General features: G+C 50.9%; 2 protein-coding genes across 4 annotated transcripts; both read left to right on the top strand.

The window, feature by feature from the left end:
- Positions 1–41: 41 nt before the first annotated feature.
- Positions 42–8,785, top strand: LOC147187374 (E3 ubiquitin-protein ligase RNF19A). Its single transcript, XM_086099786.1, has 11 exons — positions 42–1,406; positions 3,239–3,378; positions 3,460–3,639; positions 4,273–4,745; positions 4,950–5,155; positions 5,358–5,505; positions 5,607–5,769; positions 5,936–6,050; positions 6,134–6,253; positions 6,802–7,027; positions 7,260–8,785. Exons 3-11 carry the CDS (start codon positions 3,481–3,483, stop codon positions 7,429–7,431), a joined length of 1,782 nt encoding a protein of 593 aa, XP_085955912.1. The 5' UTR covers positions 42–1,406; positions 3,239–3,378; positions 3,460–3,480; the 3' UTR covers positions 7,432–8,785.
- A 606-nt stretch (positions 8,786–9,391) lies between these two features.
- LOC147187373 (low density lipoprotein receptor adapter protein 1-B) lies at positions 9,392–16,800 on the top strand. 3 transcript variants are annotated; one of them, XM_086099789.1, is made up of 10 exons: positions 9,392–9,691; positions 11,609–11,751; positions 12,870–12,982; positions 13,648–13,762; positions 14,053–14,125; positions 14,222–14,314; positions 14,642–14,772; positions 15,294–15,328; positions 15,488–15,519; positions 15,776–16,800. In XM_086099789.1, the coding sequence occupies exons 1-10, from the start codon at positions 9,607–9,609 to the stop codon at positions 15,820–15,822; spliced, it is 867 nt and encodes a 288-aa protein (XP_085955915.1). In that variant the 5' UTR covers positions 9,392–9,606; the 3' UTR covers positions 15,823–16,800. The 3 variants fall into 3 exon arrangements, with proteins under 3 accessions (XP_085955915.1, XP_085955917.1, XP_085955916.1); XM_086099790.1 differs by having other exon boundaries at positions 9,393–9,691; positions 15,491–15,519; XM_086099791.1 differs by lacking the exon at positions 15,488–15,519.
- The last annotated feature ends 642 nt before the right edge of the window (positions 16,801–17,442 follow it).

Here is a 17,442-nt window from a genome sequence, read left to right as displayed (position 1 = left end):
AACATTCGGCATTCGGCATGAATGCGCTGGCTAAATACTGCGTTTTTAATGACCGGCATAACAATCACATCTCAATTGTTGTCTTGTATAGACATAATTTATAACAATTCTACGTTTCACTGGATTGGTTTCTTCAGACTCCTGTCGTAGTTATTTGGCAAATAACAAGCTTTTATTTTGAAACGATCGAAATCTGTACGGGACATTACGTCGTGGCAGAGGAGGGGGTAATTTAACGAGCAAGCCGTCGTTTGAACATGTCGAAAATAATAATCGTTTTATGACAAAACTAAGGTCAGAGAATGCAGTGTTTAATTGGCGCATTAAAATACATGTTTTTAAAAAGAACAGGATCTAATTTGAATGGCCAGATGACGCCAATAAGTAACAAAAGTCGGTATTTGTGTGTGTGTGTGCGTGTACGTGTTTTTCCTGCTTTATCTTCACAAACCACTGTGTTGGCCAAAACCTTGATTGTCCTTTGAACTTTCTGTAATGGTGTTTTTCTCAAGTAATGTCTAATTTATTTAAATAGCCTTTAGTCAGAAAACAGTCTCGAAGGGCTGCACAGGTCCACTGTTGACAAATATTAATCACAACAACTGATCTGATCCACACAGGAGTGCAAGGATAAACAAAACATTTTGGGTACAAATAAGAGTTTGCATGTTCTCCCCGGGCCTGCGTGGGTTTTCTCCGGGTACTCCGGTTTCCTCCCACATTCCAAAAACATGCATGGCAGGCTGATTGAACGCTCTAAATTGTCCCTAGGTGTGTATGTGAGCGTGGATGGTTGTTTGTCTCTGTGTGCCCTGCGATTGGCTGGCAACCGATTCAGGGTGTCCCCCGCCTACTGCCCGAAGACAGCTGGGATGGGCTCCAGCACCCCCCGCGACCCTAGTGAGGATCAAGCGGTTCGGAAAATGGATGGATGGATAAGAAACCTTAGCTGAATACCATATTTGTTTTATAACAAACAAAAAGAATAAAATAGAGGAACAATGTGCGTGTTGTTGACGAACGGTGCTTGCATGAGCGCGGCCGCCCTCTATTTGATCTTATTTGTATTGTTTATGAATAGGAGAACCCTCAGCTTCCTGCGTCATCCCATTGGTCCATGTCACCGCAGTGTGCCCCCCCCCACCCCCCCTTTCCGGGCCCGTCGTCAGCAAGTGCACGCCGGGCCGAGGCACACCATCTCCTCGCCGCGCCTCGCGGTTCGCGTCGCCTCCTGCCCGGCCGTCGACCCCTTGCGCGCTCTTAGCGGGCCGCACCTGCCGGCTTCACGGCGCGTCCAGCCGTTGGGAGAGAGCGAGAGAGAGCGGGCAAGGGGAGGACACCGCCTGAGGATTTTCCATGCTGCTTTAGGGGAGGAGCCATTTGTGTAATGCGCCGCGCACAGCGAGGTAGGAAGCCGTTTACGTAATGCATCTTGCTCTCCATGTTTCGGTGGCATCTTGTTGCGTTGCGGGGCTCTTTTCCGTGCCGAGCTATTGAAAAGCGCCACTCCCTCGCTTGCCATCGCGACGCCCCGCTCGGACTTGCACGTGAAGTCCGCTTACGTGAACCGCACCGCAGCAGGCTGCGTTTTGCTAAATAACGCGCCTCAACCGTTCGGAAATTCAACACCAGGCAGGCAAAACGGCGTTTCGCGACTTCCGACAACAGAACTGGTCATCCATCAATTTGCTGTGTAAATTGGAAAGGAAGCTCCGTGTCGCACGCAGGTCCGAGCCTTGCCTTGACATTCGGCCACCACCACTTCGTATTGGTTTCCCTGCAGTGCCAAGACAGTCTCAGTTGGTGGCGCCGATGCACAGTCAAGCTGGTTTGTCATCCGCAAAATAAACCCCCACGGAAGAAGAAGCAAGGCCGCGTTGGGTGCACTTGTGTTTTGTGCACACATTTTACATCTTGACAGGTTATGTGAATAGCAGATGTTTTTACTTAAAAAAATTTTTTTTTACTGTTTCTATCTTGCAATTTTATTGCGGAAATAAACACACATTTGGGTGTCGTGCGGGGGAGGGAGTACCGATAATAGATGAATTCTATTTCCATTCATTTCATTGCCGATTGTGAACTTGAGATCGTAGATAAGCGTTGTCAGAAACTGCTCCTTTGGCTCTTATTTCTTCTTTGTCTCCGATCGTTGTCGCTCCTTTGTCATTGCGCCCCCTAGTGTTCAGACTCTGGGGGCACAATTTGGCACTTGTTTGAAAAGGAGTTGCGCAAATTATGACATCACGATCAATCGCCAATTTTGCGTGAAATGCAAAACATCCGCCGGTTTGATCCAGCCAATTACATATGTGTTAAGTAATTGTGTTACTCCATTAAAAATGTGTTAATCCATCGCTTCAGTCAGTCGTCCAATCAATGTGAGCAATGTCGCCGAGATTAATAAAAAGTCTGTTTCACATTGAGACAACGTTTGTGCGCGAGTGTGTGTGTGTGTGTGCGCGCGGCTTCTTAAAAACCCCCAAATCATATTCATCAGAATTGCAAGACTGACTGGCATGATAAAGTACTATTACACGACTCACACGTACTTCTACTCGGTGTTAAAACAAACGGCAAAAGAAAGAAAGAAAAAAGTGGTCTTGACAACAGATTTTATTGAGGGTTTCCGCAGCCGCGTGCGAGAGGATGCCGCTGAGCGTGCGCGCGCGGGCAGTCTGGGGTCACCCTTCGCGAAAAGCCGCATTGCTGCTGCGCGCTGCCGTCCGGCCAGGGTTGCGCGGGGGAGGCGTCGCGGCACTCCAAAGCGCAAACGATCCGGCCGTTCCCTCTCGGCAGATTGCACGGCCTTCCAAACACGCGGCGGGCGGCTTCCGTTTGGTGGCTGTGGCAGATGCCGCGTGTGTCATGCTGCCATCTGTACTTGTCATTTTGTTGTTTATTATCAAGCCTTGCGTTGGCTCTTTTCGGTCAATGATGTTGAACCCTCATTTACAGGCAGGGATGGGCAATTTCTCTTTCCCCTGCGAATAGCTTGTAGTTTGAGAGGATCATCCCACCGTTGACCACTAGATGGCAGACATAACTTCAGTACTGCTCTAATATGTATTTAAATCATTTTTACATATTCATTTGATTTCAAATGTGTTCATGAATCAAAGGTAATTCATTCATTAAAAATGGTCATACGTAAGGCAAACCGTTCATTTATCGTGGTTGTATTTGGCAGAATTGCGAACCACCTCCTTTGAATAACTTTTTTTTTTGTTGCTTGCAGTTGCTGTGAAAAGGAGGCCTAAAAGTACTCGAGTACAATCCAGTGGAAGAAGAAAGCTGTCCATGAATCAGTTTCGGTGATGTTCCCTTAGTGACGGAGGTCACCTCCTTTTGGTCATCACCATCGCTCCCTTTCTTACTGTGAGAATGCACACACACACACACACACACACACACACACTGCGCTGGCGCTAATGGTCGCAGACCCGCGCTCGTCCTCAGTTGCCGCTCCAGCCGCCGAGCATGAAGAGGCCCAAGCAGCAGACGGGGGGGCCACTCAGCTTCCTCAACTTCTTCAGTCGAAAGCCCAAATCGGAAGCGCGGCCCGAAAAGCCCGCTGAGGCTCGGCCCAAAGAGGAGGTGGCCATCACGCTCACCCTCAGCCAACAACTGCCGCACCAGGTAAGGGCAGATCCTTCTAAATTTGGGACCTGGAATTTGGATTGGAACTGTAACATGTTTTTTTGTAATTAAAATACTTCCGCTCACTAAAACGGCAGAGACCTTGTCAAACTTTAAATCATGGATTTTTACGGTCTTGGTCTTTTCTCAGTCTGTACTTCCGCAGGTGTCTGTCTGGGTGACTTCTGGTCTCGCATGACGCGGCCTTGAGCGCCACACTAACGTGTCGTGCTCTCGCGTAATGCTCCTTTGTTTCTAAGGCACGTTTCAAACGAGACCATTTGTCCTGGAACAGGACGCTAAGAGGGGAGCGTAAGAAGAGAGCGAGGCTGTCGATGATTAACTTTGGGTGGCTCAGCTGCTGCCTGCGCCCGTTACAGCCCAAATCCATTAGTGTGTTGATTTAATGACTTGCTAATTTGCCTCAATGAGGTTGCCTAGCAACCGGAGTCGGCGCGCCGCGACCAACTTCCACCTGCAGTCGTGACTTAACCGCAGACAAAGTCGGTTTACTCACTGGTTCATTGCAAAAAAAAAAAAAAGGTTTCAAAGATGGGGTTAGGGTATCAAAGAGCTCAAGACGAGGTCGGGCTCTCGTTCGAAGAGCGTGAGCGCGTGTTTTTGTCTGCCTAGGATCAGACGACCAAAGACTCTGACGATTGGAGACTCTCGGGAGCAGAAAGCAGCAACGGCGGTGCCGCGCAGGCGGAGGATTGCGCCGCAGCGGCGTCGGCAGTGTCCAGCCGGCCCACCGGCGCCACCGATGTCCTGTCGCTGTCCTCGTCCAGCCGGGACCAGCCGGCGGCAGACGAGCACCTGGAGGAGTGCCCGCTGTGCCTGCTGAGCCAGCCGCGGCGCCGCTTCCCCACACTGCTCAGTTGCCCGCACCGCACCTGCGCCGACTGCCTGCGCCTATACCTGCGCATCGAAATCTCCGAGAGCCGCGTGGGCATCGCTTGCCCGCAGTGTCCCGAGGCCCTGGCGCCTCTGGATGTGCGCACCATCCTGGATGACCCGGCGCTGCTGGAGAGGTTTGAGGAGTACCACCTGCGGCGCTTCCTGGCCGCTGACCCGGACACGCGCTGGTGTCCCGCACCGGACTGCAGGTCCGCCTTCTCTAAATTTCTTTAGTTAAGACAGGACAGAAGGGAGCCTGAACGGTACATGCGCATTCATTGAGGCTTGAATTTCTGCCTAGTAACAAGTTCATTTTCACAATGAATACAGAACCGTTGTGAGATCTGGATGCACTTAAGAATGGATTGTAACCCACAAATTCAGCCTAGCAACTCGTAGTCCTTGGTCCACAGCTACGCGGTGATCGCATACGGCTGCGCCGAGTGTCCCAAGCTGAAGTGCGGGCGTGACGGCTGCGACGCCGAGTTCTGCTACCACTGTCGCCAGCTGTGGCACCCCAACCAGACCTGCGACCAGGCGCGGCGCCAGCGCGCGCACCAAGGGCTGGGCAGCGAGGACGCTTCTGCGCTCTACGTCTTTAGTGAAGAACCCGGAGGAGGTGCGCACGTCCTATCACGCCAATTGTGAACGATCCCGTCGCAACGATCGTCCGCACCGAGGATCGTGCCTCTAATCTACCTTGCAACAAGCAGGCAAATAGCCCGTGTTGTTGCCGTGACCACGTTGACAGCGCTAGCTCAACGACTAGCACACAAGCTCGACTTTTGACACGTTCCCCCCCCCCCCCCCCCCCGACGCAGATGCGGAGGAGATCAAGCCGTGCCCTCGCTGCGGCGCTTACATCATGAAGACCAACGACGGCAGCTGTAACCGCATGAACTGTACGGTGTGCGCTTGTCAGTTCTGCTGGCTGTGCATGCAAGAGATCACCGACGTGCACTACCTCAGGTAAACGCGCATGTTTAGCCCCCGAAATCGAATAGCTGTGGCTAACATAAATAGACCTACCAAAAAGTCTCATGACCCCACGCCTGGCGTTTGCGCTTCAGTCCCTCAGGGTGTACGTTCTGGGGCAAGAAGCCGTGGTCTCAGACACGCAAAGTTCTGTGGCAGGTGGGCATGTTGCTGGGCGCCCCCGTGGTCATCTCGCTCGTCGCCGGCCTCGCCATCCCCGTCATCATCGTGGGCATCCCCATCTACATGGGCCGAAAGGTACGCGCCGCTCCGCTTGCCTTGCCGTCGATGCGAGAACCCCGTCGCCTTGTGATGAAAATGACTTCCTTCCTCGTCGAGAACGGCAAACGGGTTTTCACCGACGCAGCGAAGCCCCGGCGCTCGCCTTGAGGTTAAACGGCCTTGCCGTTTCGCCCGTTTGCAGGTCCACGGCCGTTGTAAGAAAAACAACATCTCAGGAAGTAAGCACTACTTGACGGTGGCGAGTGGCGTCATGATGTCGGTGTTTGTGTCGCCCGTCATCGCGGCTGTCGCCGTAGGTGAGAAAAGGGCGTTGGGCGCGTCGCTTTGACGCGATCCCTCGTGGCAACGCAGTCAAAACCAACGTGGTGAATGTGCGCAGGCGTGGGCGTGCCGCTCATGTTGACGTACGTGTACGGGGTGGTGCCCATGTCGCTGTGCAGGAACGGTTGGTGCCGACCGCCCGCCGACGCGCCCGACACGCTGGAGGACCTCGCCGGCTGTGAGTGACGCTCGTTTTCCATCGGCACTCGTATGCGAGTACATCTTGTGTCGCCTTGAGATAGCGGTTTCATTTGCTCCGTGACCGGGCTCGTCGCTCAAAATGAATCGGAAATGCTGTTCGTCCGGTTCATCCGTCCCCGAAACACCCAATAAAAGTTAGTTGCGCTCAAGAAAACAGCACCCGAAAATACACCGTCGGCAGTAAGAACATCATTGAATGAAGTGCTAAGGATGAAACGATGGGCGCACAAAAAGATTTCTTCAGAGGAGACTTCGATTCTCTCCTCTCTCGCCGAGAACCGTTTCACGCGTGCGTAGGAATAGTTGTTCCCATTGCATCGTATGCCCCCGGGTAACTGCCGCACCCACAACGGGAGACACGAGCACAAGCATTCAATCGCAACAGCCAACCTAAATGTCTGTTTGAAAATGGCTTGTTTTGTTTTTTTTCTCTCCCATCTGTCTGTACAGCTTGGTGCCAAACCGGCCCTTCGCCAGGTGGTTGGGGACCGCTCCTTTAACTCCCTTGTGTTGTTTTCCTCATAGATCTACTTCTCTCTCACATGGTGAGTGACCACTGGCGGGCTCAGAGCAGCCCTACGCCGGCTGACACCAGCGTGCGGGAGGTCAGCGCGCAGGAAGCGGGCCCCGCACTTCCCGTGCCCCCCACACTCCCCAGCGCCACACCCGGATCTGACGCGGCCGAGGAGTCCCCCAAACGCCACGGGTACCCCCGAGAGGCTGGACGATCGGAGTGCGACGGTGCTTCGAGGTAAACGGCGTCACTCGGTAGTGGGACGTCGTACGAGTCGGCGCCTTGAGATCCGAGTTTTTCCAGATACAGACCGTTAGTCGGATGACGTGATTGCGAGCTCAAAGTACATGTTGTGCCCCCCCCCCCCCCCCGGACCCCCAGCTAGCTAAATTTGGCATTTTGAAAAAACATTGCTCGGCCAAGACCACTGCAATGTCTTGACTTCATTTGATTTGTTCTGCGGCCGCAGGGACGGAACCAACATCGAAGTGCGCGTGGAGATCGAGAGGCAGCCCAGAGGCGCTCGCCAGTTCAGCCTCAGCAGCGTCCTCTCCAGCCGCAGTTTGTCGACAGAGTCCCTGGGGCGCTCGGCGAGGGCCGATGGGAACGCTTTCCCCGTCTTTGAATCGGAAGACGTATGACTCCCGCCACGGGAACGACGGACCCCGATGGCTGACTTCTGCTCCCTTCCCACCAGATGCCTTTAAGTGTGAGGAAGACACTAATGAATGATGTGTGTGTGTGTGTGTGTGTGTGTGTGTGCGTGTGTGCGTGCGTGAATTAGTGTGTCTGTCATTTCAAAGCAGGGGTGGGCAAAGTGTGGCCCGGGGTCCCATATGGCCCTCCGGGTCCTTTAATCATGTTTTTAATACCGTACATTTATCTAATTCAATCTTTTGTTCACTGATTGATTGTGAAGAATAAAATACAGACGCAGGCAGTCAAGGCAGACTTGGAAAAAAAATGACCTCCTCCTCACATATCCGTCTTTCACTTGTTAGCACATCAGTTTGACGACATCATGACGTTATGTCAGATTTTTTTTCTCCAGCCCTGAAATTTTGTGCATTCGTATCTCATTGAAGGACTTTATTGAGCCGTTCTTAATTGCATTATTGCTAAATAATTGAATTGAAAATGAGAACAAAATGTTATTTGGTTGTTCGGACGTTTTGGAGGTGAACGCCGCCAATCTTTTAATGATTTGTCCCATCTAAAAATCCAAATGGCGACCCTTGAGTGCAAAAGTTTGCCCACCCCTGTTGTCAGCAATCCGGAGAGCCTCCGTTTTGTGGTGAAAGCTCACAGTGACATTTAAGCATGTTCGTCTTCTCTGTTGGGCTAATTCTTTCATTTAGCACCCCTTTAACAAGAAAAGCGTCCCCTCGCAAGATTTTATAGCCACCCACCCCAACTATACAAGGTATAACATCTATCAGGATATAATGCTGAGCAGGCACAGGTAAGCCGGGCCGCTCAAGCGTGAAACGGCAGGCGAAGGTGACTTTGTGGCTCTTAGAATGCGGCAAAGTCACAAGTCACGTGGACAAAAGTTGTGGGGCACGTGGCGAGTACAAGTCCAACCCTCATTGCAAGAAAAACATTCCCTGTCCTCCGAATGATTTTATTAACGTAACGGACTAAGAACAATCAAGCCGATGTCTCCCGGTGAGACATGTTGCATTAACCAAGCGACCTGGCCCAAGACTTTTGTCCACGACTTTTGTCTGTTCATCTTCCACCTTAAAACACACACACGCACACTTAGTCGAGTGTGTGTCGCGTATATCTGACGGGCAGGATCGAGATGCTTGGAAATGAACACAGGACACCACCAATATAGCAGCAGCAGCATGATGAGAATGATGATGCCACGACCTCTGGCCAACACTCCACGAATAAAACGAGAGGAATAATAAGGTGACTGTTCAGGCACTGCTTCGCTTCATGAGTGTGACGGAATGATGATGGGTTAATAAATATCTCACTATGTCAGACACTGTTACAGTGCATGTTTGTGCATCTGTTGATTTGAGAAAAAAAAACCATGTACATGTCAACATATATGTACATACAGTGCATTAAAAGACCTAAACAATTACTACAAAAAACTAATATGTCGAATTAAAAATATATATGAAATAATTACAATATAGTCATCATTTTAATACATGCGTTTGAAATTTTATGATAAACACACAAAGCCCACGAGTACGATGGACTGCAATGACTCGCTGAAAACGCCAGAGGACGCTAACAGGCAGACGATGCTAAATGCTCCATTGAAATGTATTTGAATGTGATTTATTTTTCAGTCATTATATTATTATTATTATTGTATTTTAAAAAAGAAAGCTATAGCACTCGCGACCTTGTTCTAAATCAATTCAAATAAACGTATTTAATGTAGTATTTTCCTATGATGACTATTAAAAAAATGTAATGCCATCAACACTATTGCATTTAATCTACAAATAATTTCAGATACCCCCCCCCCAAAAAAAAAACTGAAAAAGAATAGAAAATAAAAAAGACAACATGAATAAATAGGGATGAAGTTTGGGGGCCCGCCTACCGATCCTGGAGAGACACGCCCTCAACACCCGAGACGAGTCGGATAGTGTGTCGCTCTGCTTAGCGTCAGACGTCGTTGCTGGCCGGCACCAGGGAGGAAGCGGGACACCTCGAGAGTGCCAAACCGGGACACGAGGCGAGGAGGCGGTCTCTCTCCCTCCCACTCACCGCCTGCCCGGCGAGCGGAGCCTCCACCTTGGGGGGAACGTCCACCTGACGGAAGTTGAGCGGCCACGTCGTCGATGGACGCCTTGAAAAACGCCGGGAGGGCGATTATCAAGAGCCCCGGCGTCCCGCGGCATACGCGGGGAACTTCCAAGCACGAAAGTAAGTCAGACTGCGTGTGTGTGATGAGTCTACTGTAAAACTGACCAACATAAAATAATTCAACAATGTATATTGTAAACGTCATCACCATGGCAACAAATGCCAGCAGCCTCACTCCGTTATCTGCAAAATCACTGTCTCTTTGTTTTTCCTGCAGACTGAGAAGATAGTTGTGTGTCTGAGGAGCACACAGCGCAAACGCACCGATTAAATGCTGACATTGTCGGTGTCCAGAGGCTCCACTGAAAGCCAATTAGGGAGAAAGAATCGCGACAGCTGGTTGCCGGCATGTGGCCGCGCGTGTAAATTCAAATGAGGCCAAGTCAGTGTCACACATGTGTTAGAGGTGATTAAAAGTGACTCTCGAGGAGCTGGCAGATGAGATTCCACGGCGAATGGTACAACCGGCTAAATAGTGTGGGGTTTGTTTGTTTGATTTTTGCATCCAAGCGATGTCGTGTTTGTTAAAATAAAAGTTTCCTTGGGGTCAAAGTAACATTGATATGGCAGGGAAAAATCAGCTGCTTTTTCTTTGTTTTAAATAAACGACCGCTGAGTCCAGGTCAAACAGAGCAGAGAAATTAACACAACATTAAAAAACTGTTGGCTTGAGCTCAGGTTACTAGCTAAATATTCAAGTTCTTTGAAATATCTTTAGTCTGAGCCGCTTTCCTTTTTATGCCGGAAACTTTGAGCAGAATCCTGTTTGCCATGTCAAGGAAAACATCAAGTAACGCTTGCGCAAAAACTACAACTACGTTGTCAATTTTACTGCTCGAGAGGCTGCATCACAAAATGTCACCCAAGCCTCATTTGCATAAGTCACACTGCAAATACCGATGGCGGCGTTTGTCTTTCCCCGGGTGGATGAATGTCACGATCCGAGTGCGTCGTCGTCGCGGTCGGTTCTTCGGCTGGCGTTACGTGCCGCTCCTTAGCTACTCGGGCCGCTCGCCGCTCCGGTGATGCTCTTGCCAAGACGTTCAACGATGTGCTTTGCTTCGTCTGGCTTGTTGGGGATGCGGTTGCCCGGCAACGCGCGCCGTTTGCTCCCATTGTTATTGTTGTCAATATTTGAGGAGCAGCTGCTCGGCTCCGTCTCCGAGGTTCCCGGTGCTCTTTAATACAGTCTTTAGTTGGTCAGAGGCGTATTGGGGGGGGGGGGGGCAATGAATTCTTCAACGCATGGCCTATTTTCCACCATCAAGGTGGTGTCCCAGATTCAAAGTCCCCTCCGATGAATAAAAATGTCAACGCAAAGAGAATCTAATCATCTTCTGTGTCGAGGGTGGGGGATGTGCATGCGGGCGGCGGCTTGTCAGTCGGGGGCCTCGAGACTCCTAACAAGTGGCTGACGGCACCGCGTGGACGATTTCTGACCCGCGGCACCATATTTCTTGTCGTGGGTCTGCCGACTACTTCCTGCTTCAAGGAGGAGGATCTCGTTTTGGGATTGCAGCATTTGTATCGTTTTTAATCAGGGCCGGTGGCAGGTCGCCTACAACTCGGACTGATATTTCTCCCAAATCGGCATCCAAAAATTTGACCCCTATCACACAGCATGTTCTAAACGTTCCTGAGCAAATATTGATTCCGAGCAGAGTCGCGAAGCTCTGCGGAGGCGCAGGACTCGACGTGCCGCATTTGTCAAGCGGGCGTGAGCTCACACGGGCTAACATCAAAGGCATCCAAGCGGTCGGCCAGGCGCGATTGAAGTCGAGTTAATAATTCAGAGTTATTGGAAGGCGCCGGTGCGAGCTAGCCGGTGCGAGCTAGCGGGAGGCCGCGCGTGCGCCGGTGACGGCCGGCCCAGCCTGCGTCGACCGTTCAGGGCCGGTATCTCCCAAGAGCCGTTGCTCCCTCGATCTACGCCGCGTGCGGGATCTCTTCGTCCTAATCTGTTGATTGCGTCTACAGAGCTCCCGGAGAACTGGACGGACACCAAAGAGACTTTGCTGGAGGGCATGGCGTTCAACGTGAAGTACCTGGGAATGACCATGGTGGGCCAGCCCAAAGGGGAGGACATGGCCGCCGCTGCCATCCGCAGGATCGTTACCATGGTGCGTGAGAAAGAGCTTTTGATGGCCACGCGTCATCGCTTTGCAATTACGCCGCGAGGAAAGTCGTTTTGTACGTTGATGTTCGCCGTTCACTCCATGGGGGCCGCGTTACATTTTCTAATGATTAGCGATGCACCATATGAGAAATTTCTACCGCTGACCGGTCATTTCCTGAGCGATGTTTGTGACAGTAAACGGTCGCATTGCATTCGACAACAAGTGAGTGTGTCGGCCATTGTGCACCACTTCACTGAGCCACAGCGCTGCCGCCACAAGTTGAGGTGGTGGAGCCTCATCCGGTGGACTCCCCCCCCCTATGTGTCCCGATCCCCCCATCCCGCTCACTACGCACGGACACGCACGCGAGCGTCCGCGAGAGAGTGCACCCAACACTCGGATTAGGTTGGAATTAATTTATAGCAGCAAGTACACACTTGTCTCCATCTGTTCCCTTGGAAACACATCAACCCAAATGGGAACTGGTGATTTCAAGAAAAAAAAGAATGTGCTCGTCGGATGTGATAAGATTGTTTCTTATCCTGCCTGAAAATGCGCCCGTTAGCGCTTAGCACATGCACGATTGTGCTCATTGAAACGCTCGCTTTGCAGTTTTCATTCATTTCATTGGAATCTGCGGGGGGCCTTCGGTGTCCTTGGAAAGACCTTCCTGCTTCTACCGGTGGTCTTTGATTCACCTTTTAAAGCCATTCACATCCTATTTCCATCGCCTGTGGGTGTTACGGGGGGAAAAAACAAAACGGAGAACCCCCCCCCCCCCATAGTGCCGGCGTTAGCGGTGAACGAATGGCGTCGCAAGCAGGTCAACAGTCGCCCTCCCGGACTGCTGGCTCAGCACTACGGACAAATCAAGAGCCCAGATGGAGTACCCGAGGCGAGTCAGCGGGTGGGGGGGGGGGGGGTGTCAACCACCGCCTGCGTCCCAAGCCCCCGTCCAATCACTAATTCAGGGTTGCAAATGACACGTCCACCTCATCCCGACCCCTCCCTCCTTTGCTCTCACTTGTCAGTGTTGATAAATCCACACATGGTGCAGTGTTGGCGCTTTGGCGGCAGTCTTCTGACTGAGAATTTCTTTCTTTTTTTGGGGGAATCCTCAGGCCAGAGCCGGCGCTAAGAAGTTCCGCAAAGTAACGTTGACGGTCTCCCCGAAAGGCATCGTCATTACGGACACGGACACGGCGGACCTGGTCGAAAACGTCTCCATCTACAGGTGATCGGTGTTTGGAAATAATCAATGGCAACGGTGCCTCGAGGTACGTGTTGAAATAGTTTTATTTTAAAAAAGAACAACAGATTGAGCCATTGTGCCGATTACAAATGCAGCCTTGGCAACAAATCATTTTCTGATTGGCTTCATGCTCACGAGGGTCGCGTGCGTGCTGGGGCCCATTCCAGCTGTCTTCGGGCGTACAGATGGGGGGGGGGGGGACGACATATGTATGTTGATGGATGTTAACCAGGCCGTTCTCCGTCTCAACGTGCGACGAAGGCCGTGTTTCTTTATCGTAAGTTAGTGCCGTTAGCTTTGCTATGTGGGTCACTCGTCATCAATGGTGCAAGTGAAGCGCCGCCGAGGAGGCTGCTTCATGCAAATTTCCCTGATTTGTTTGGGCCTCGGCACAATGCTGCGCATGATTAGGAAAAGAAATACGAGCGTCGGACTCTTTGAAGTCAGGCTATAAATGAGCGGCGGCTCCACCGCCAACATGCTGACACGGTGCCTTGTGGGAATTGAACGCACACGAGTGCAGTCCACTCGTCAAGTGATTATCCAAATGATATGCCTCCTTTTTTTTTTTTTCCGGCATAATGAAACCACGAGCTTATAGATGCGGGCATTGTTTAAATATATTTTTTCCCCTCGTTTCTGTCCAGAATCTCCTACTGCACAGCAGATAAAAGCCAGGACAAGGTGTTTGCATACGTGTCTCAGAGTGCCTTCAACGAGACGCTGGAGTGTCACGCCTTCCTCTGCCAAAAGAAGAAGATTGTAGGTTTGACGGGGGGGGGGGGGGGGGATTACAAAACACTACCACAGGTACATACGGTGGTGCTGTCAAGTTGACGTTCGCCTAAAGGGCGTGGCAACTTCAGAGCTTTGGCTCCACCCAGTCAAGGTGTCACTTTTATACTCCGCGCCCACAATGGCGATGATGCCCAATTAAGAACACATTTTACACCTGCGTGTGTTATCTCCTTGCACACATGCATATTTATTTATCCGACTTCAAATATTGATCATGCAACTGAATGCATATATATATTTATTTTTTTGTGCAGGCTCAAGCTGTGACGCTGACAGTCGCACAGGCCTTCAAAGTAGCTCTGGATCTTTGGGAGATTGCGCAACAAGGTCATTTGAATGTCGACAAAATGAACCGTCGTAATAAAACCATCGTCTTCACATTTAGGGTTTTTTTTTTTTTTGGGGTGTGTCTTCTATTTGTAGATAAAAGCAGAAAGGCAAGAAACGCAAGTTGTTCCTGCGCAGCAGGCGGTAATGGACGCACGGCGGCAACAGACGCTCACCGTCTTCCTGCAGGTGAGATGATGGAAAGAAACAATTAGGACCCGTGCTCATTATTTTTCTCATTGCGATAACTCATTAGCATATTTTTCAGAGGATACATCTCAGGTTTTTTCATAGCTTGGCTCATCCCATCACTTATACGCAAGCATGACTCGCATATATTCAAAAATAGAGCTCGGACTCAAACCCCAAATCTACATCCCCTCATCGGAATAAATCATTGTAGCTGATCTTTTGGGTTACGTTGATGTTGGGGAAGATGGCCGAAAATCAACCAGTTTCTGGTAAGTCCAGGTCCACCCGCGATCTTTTTTTTAACCCATGCATCTGCATCTTCAGGCGGCCCGGATGCGTGCGCGTCCGCCGGCGCGGACAAGAAGCCGTGTCGGCCTTTCCTGTCCACGTCCATCAGCTCGCCGTCGCCTTGCGGCGACCCTCATCGGGGGCGACCCATCAGACACGACTCCTGGGTAGGTTGGCGCACTTCAAACAACATCATTTTTTTTACGTCAGAAACGTAAGCGAATTACCGTACTTGAGTCCAGAAAGAAAGTGCTTTGACTTCCCGCCGCTGTACGAGGCGCAGCGGCCATGGCTGTTCTGAATGTTTACACCCTGGCGTGGCAATGAACTCGGCTGAAATAGTAACTAAAGCCAACGCTGTGAATAATGCTGACTTTTGGATTGTGGTAATCGTGCGATCATTTTCCGAATGAAATGAATGCGGGGGGGGGGGGGGGGCCTTTCATACCTTATATGAAGTTAGCAGCGAGCAGATGCAACTACGAGTGTTCCTCGCTAGATGGCAGCACAATCACAAGTGCCTTTTTAATGCCACTAATAAATGAGACGGCATTTTTATGTATTTAAAACGGTTGGTGTGTGTGTGTGTGCGTGCGTGCGTGTGTGACAAGCTCGAGGAGATGAACGTCAAAAGCCGGGAATAATGCAAGCAATGCATGGATTTACTTCCTGTTTTCTTTGTCTCCAGGACGCGGACGACGGCGTGGAGGACCATCTGTCAAGGTAACATTCCAGCAGGGCGCAGCATGTTTTTCATTTTGGGTGGAAATTGAAATGAGGTCTTTGGTCGACGAAAATTTAGGACCGCTGGGATTGAACTTTTGCGTGCGTTTGTGGACCCGCGTAATGCGACCGTTCGCTTTGTCTCGTTTCCGTTGCAAGCAGCGGCGCGGACGTCGAGGACACGTGTCGCGGTAAGTCTCCCCGATGGATGAAAAGTGTGGAGACTTGGCGCATGCTGGAACTGCGTTCCCAAAGTCGATTTTGCTTTGCGGTCGACTCTGGCACGTGCTCGCTCGGCGATGTTGTGTGTGACCCAGTTGTAGGCCTCCCTCGGTTCTTTCCCTTTTCCCTGCGTTTCTCCACGGTGGTCCTTTTTGATTTGACCTGACCGTCATCGTCATCATCATTTGAGATGTGTGACGTGGAGCCTTTGATCGTTTCCGTCAGAATGGTCAAGCCCGGCTCCTGATCCGTCTTTGACGATGCAGCTTTAAGTCGTCGTCGGACCGCAACGACTTGCCGGCAGCGCCGAAAGAGATCAAAAGGACCGCTCGAGCGCAGTGTGGCTCAACTGCAGTGAGCAGCGACACCTCCCGTGTCGTCCCCACCACGTTGAGGGCAACCACAATGAAGACGACGACATCTTAGCGCCACGAGGACGGCCACCCCGAGTCCTTCGCGCTAAGCCTGTTCCCTTTTCCTGCGATCATAACAAAGATGGCAAAAAAAATTTTCAAAAATCTTGGGAGTTCTTGTCCACGTTGGGGCTCGAAACGATTAGTCGACGAGGCAGCGACTCGACGACGACTCCGCAGTCATCTCAAAGTTTGAAATCGACGACTGTACTTGCTTATCGCGTGTTGGCAGCTCGCCGTGGAGCACTTTCATTTCAGCCTTCTGCCGCCGCGGTCGGACTCTCGCACTGCACGGGGCCGAGAATCCAGAAAAGGAACCGGTTGTGGAGAAGAATGGCCGTTAGCCTTACGAGCTCGGGCTTTTCCGATTTCACACACGGGACTGGCGGAGTCAAGCCGGATCTTCATTCGGACGGACGCCAAGTCTAATTTGTGGGAGGGAAGCAGGAGTGGCCTTCAATGGTCCACCTTGGACATGATGAGCCATTGAGGAGCGCAGGTGCCAACCGAGGCATGCGAAGCCCCAAGCGTGAATGGAGGACTTTTCAGACTAATCCATTGCGTGTTGTGTTCTGGATTGGAGACTTCACCGACACTCTCCGAGTGAAATCAGAAAACAACCTCTGATGAGTGGAAATGGCTTTTTCTTTTTTTTTAAATCATTTAAAAATCGATCTTTAAATGACACATGTCGGTCATGTTGATTTTGACGTGGTGTGTACGATTTTTTTTTTCATGTTGAGTATTCCTCTACCGATTATGATCACTCAAGGAAGAATTCACCTTTTTCCTCTCCTTATTTATAGACGTATTAAATAAATAGAATTCTTGAACAAGCTCTGTCCCTAACCACCTTTTCTGGAACTTAATACTGTATCGGGGATGCACGCGGCCATCACCGGAGCTCAGGTGAGCGAGACGGGCCGGGGTGGGGGGGGGGGAGACTGGCCGCTGGAGCCAATCGAGAGCTTTGATTGACAGATGAACACGCTTGCGCGCCCCCCTTAATCCATGCCCCCCCCCTCCTCCACGCCTCCCTTGCCCAAGTTTAATACCCGATTGGAAAGTCGGCGACTGCAGCCGCCTTCGTCTCCTTTCCTTTCTTCTCACGCATCGCTCGCAACGTTTCTCCTTGGAGACATTCATTGCAAAAAGACACAGAAATCGTTGCTTCCCAATGAGACTTGATGAAAGTGAAACGTTGACCAAGCCTGACATCTATGGGGTGCTCAGAGAACTGCAGCGTCTTCGGAAGTTGAAAGTAGCTATTGGCTGTCCTACAAATCGCTCAATTGTGTCGTTGTCATCGTCTAATTTGCATAATAGACCAGGTGCATGTTGGAATGGACGCTCGAAGAGAGGAAGAACTTCACGGGAGAGACAAATGGTGAGTAACCCCCCCCCCACCCTAAATATGTTTAGAATTGCAACTGAACTTTCTTCTGTCGATTATTGTTTTTTGTTGTTGTCCCCCCCCCC

Source organism: Hippocampus guttulatus, chromosome 20, assembly GCF_054856545.1.
Source record: "Hippocampus guttulatus isolate MCC_2025c chromosome 20, RoL_Hgut_1.0, whole genome shotgun sequence".
Taxonomy (NCBI): Eukaryota; Metazoa; Chordata; class Actinopteri; order Syngnathiformes; family Syngnathidae; genus Hippocampus; species Hippocampus guttulatus.
The sequence above is the reverse complement of the archived record's forward strand: the minus strand, read 5'-3'. Positions and strand labels throughout refer to the sequence as shown.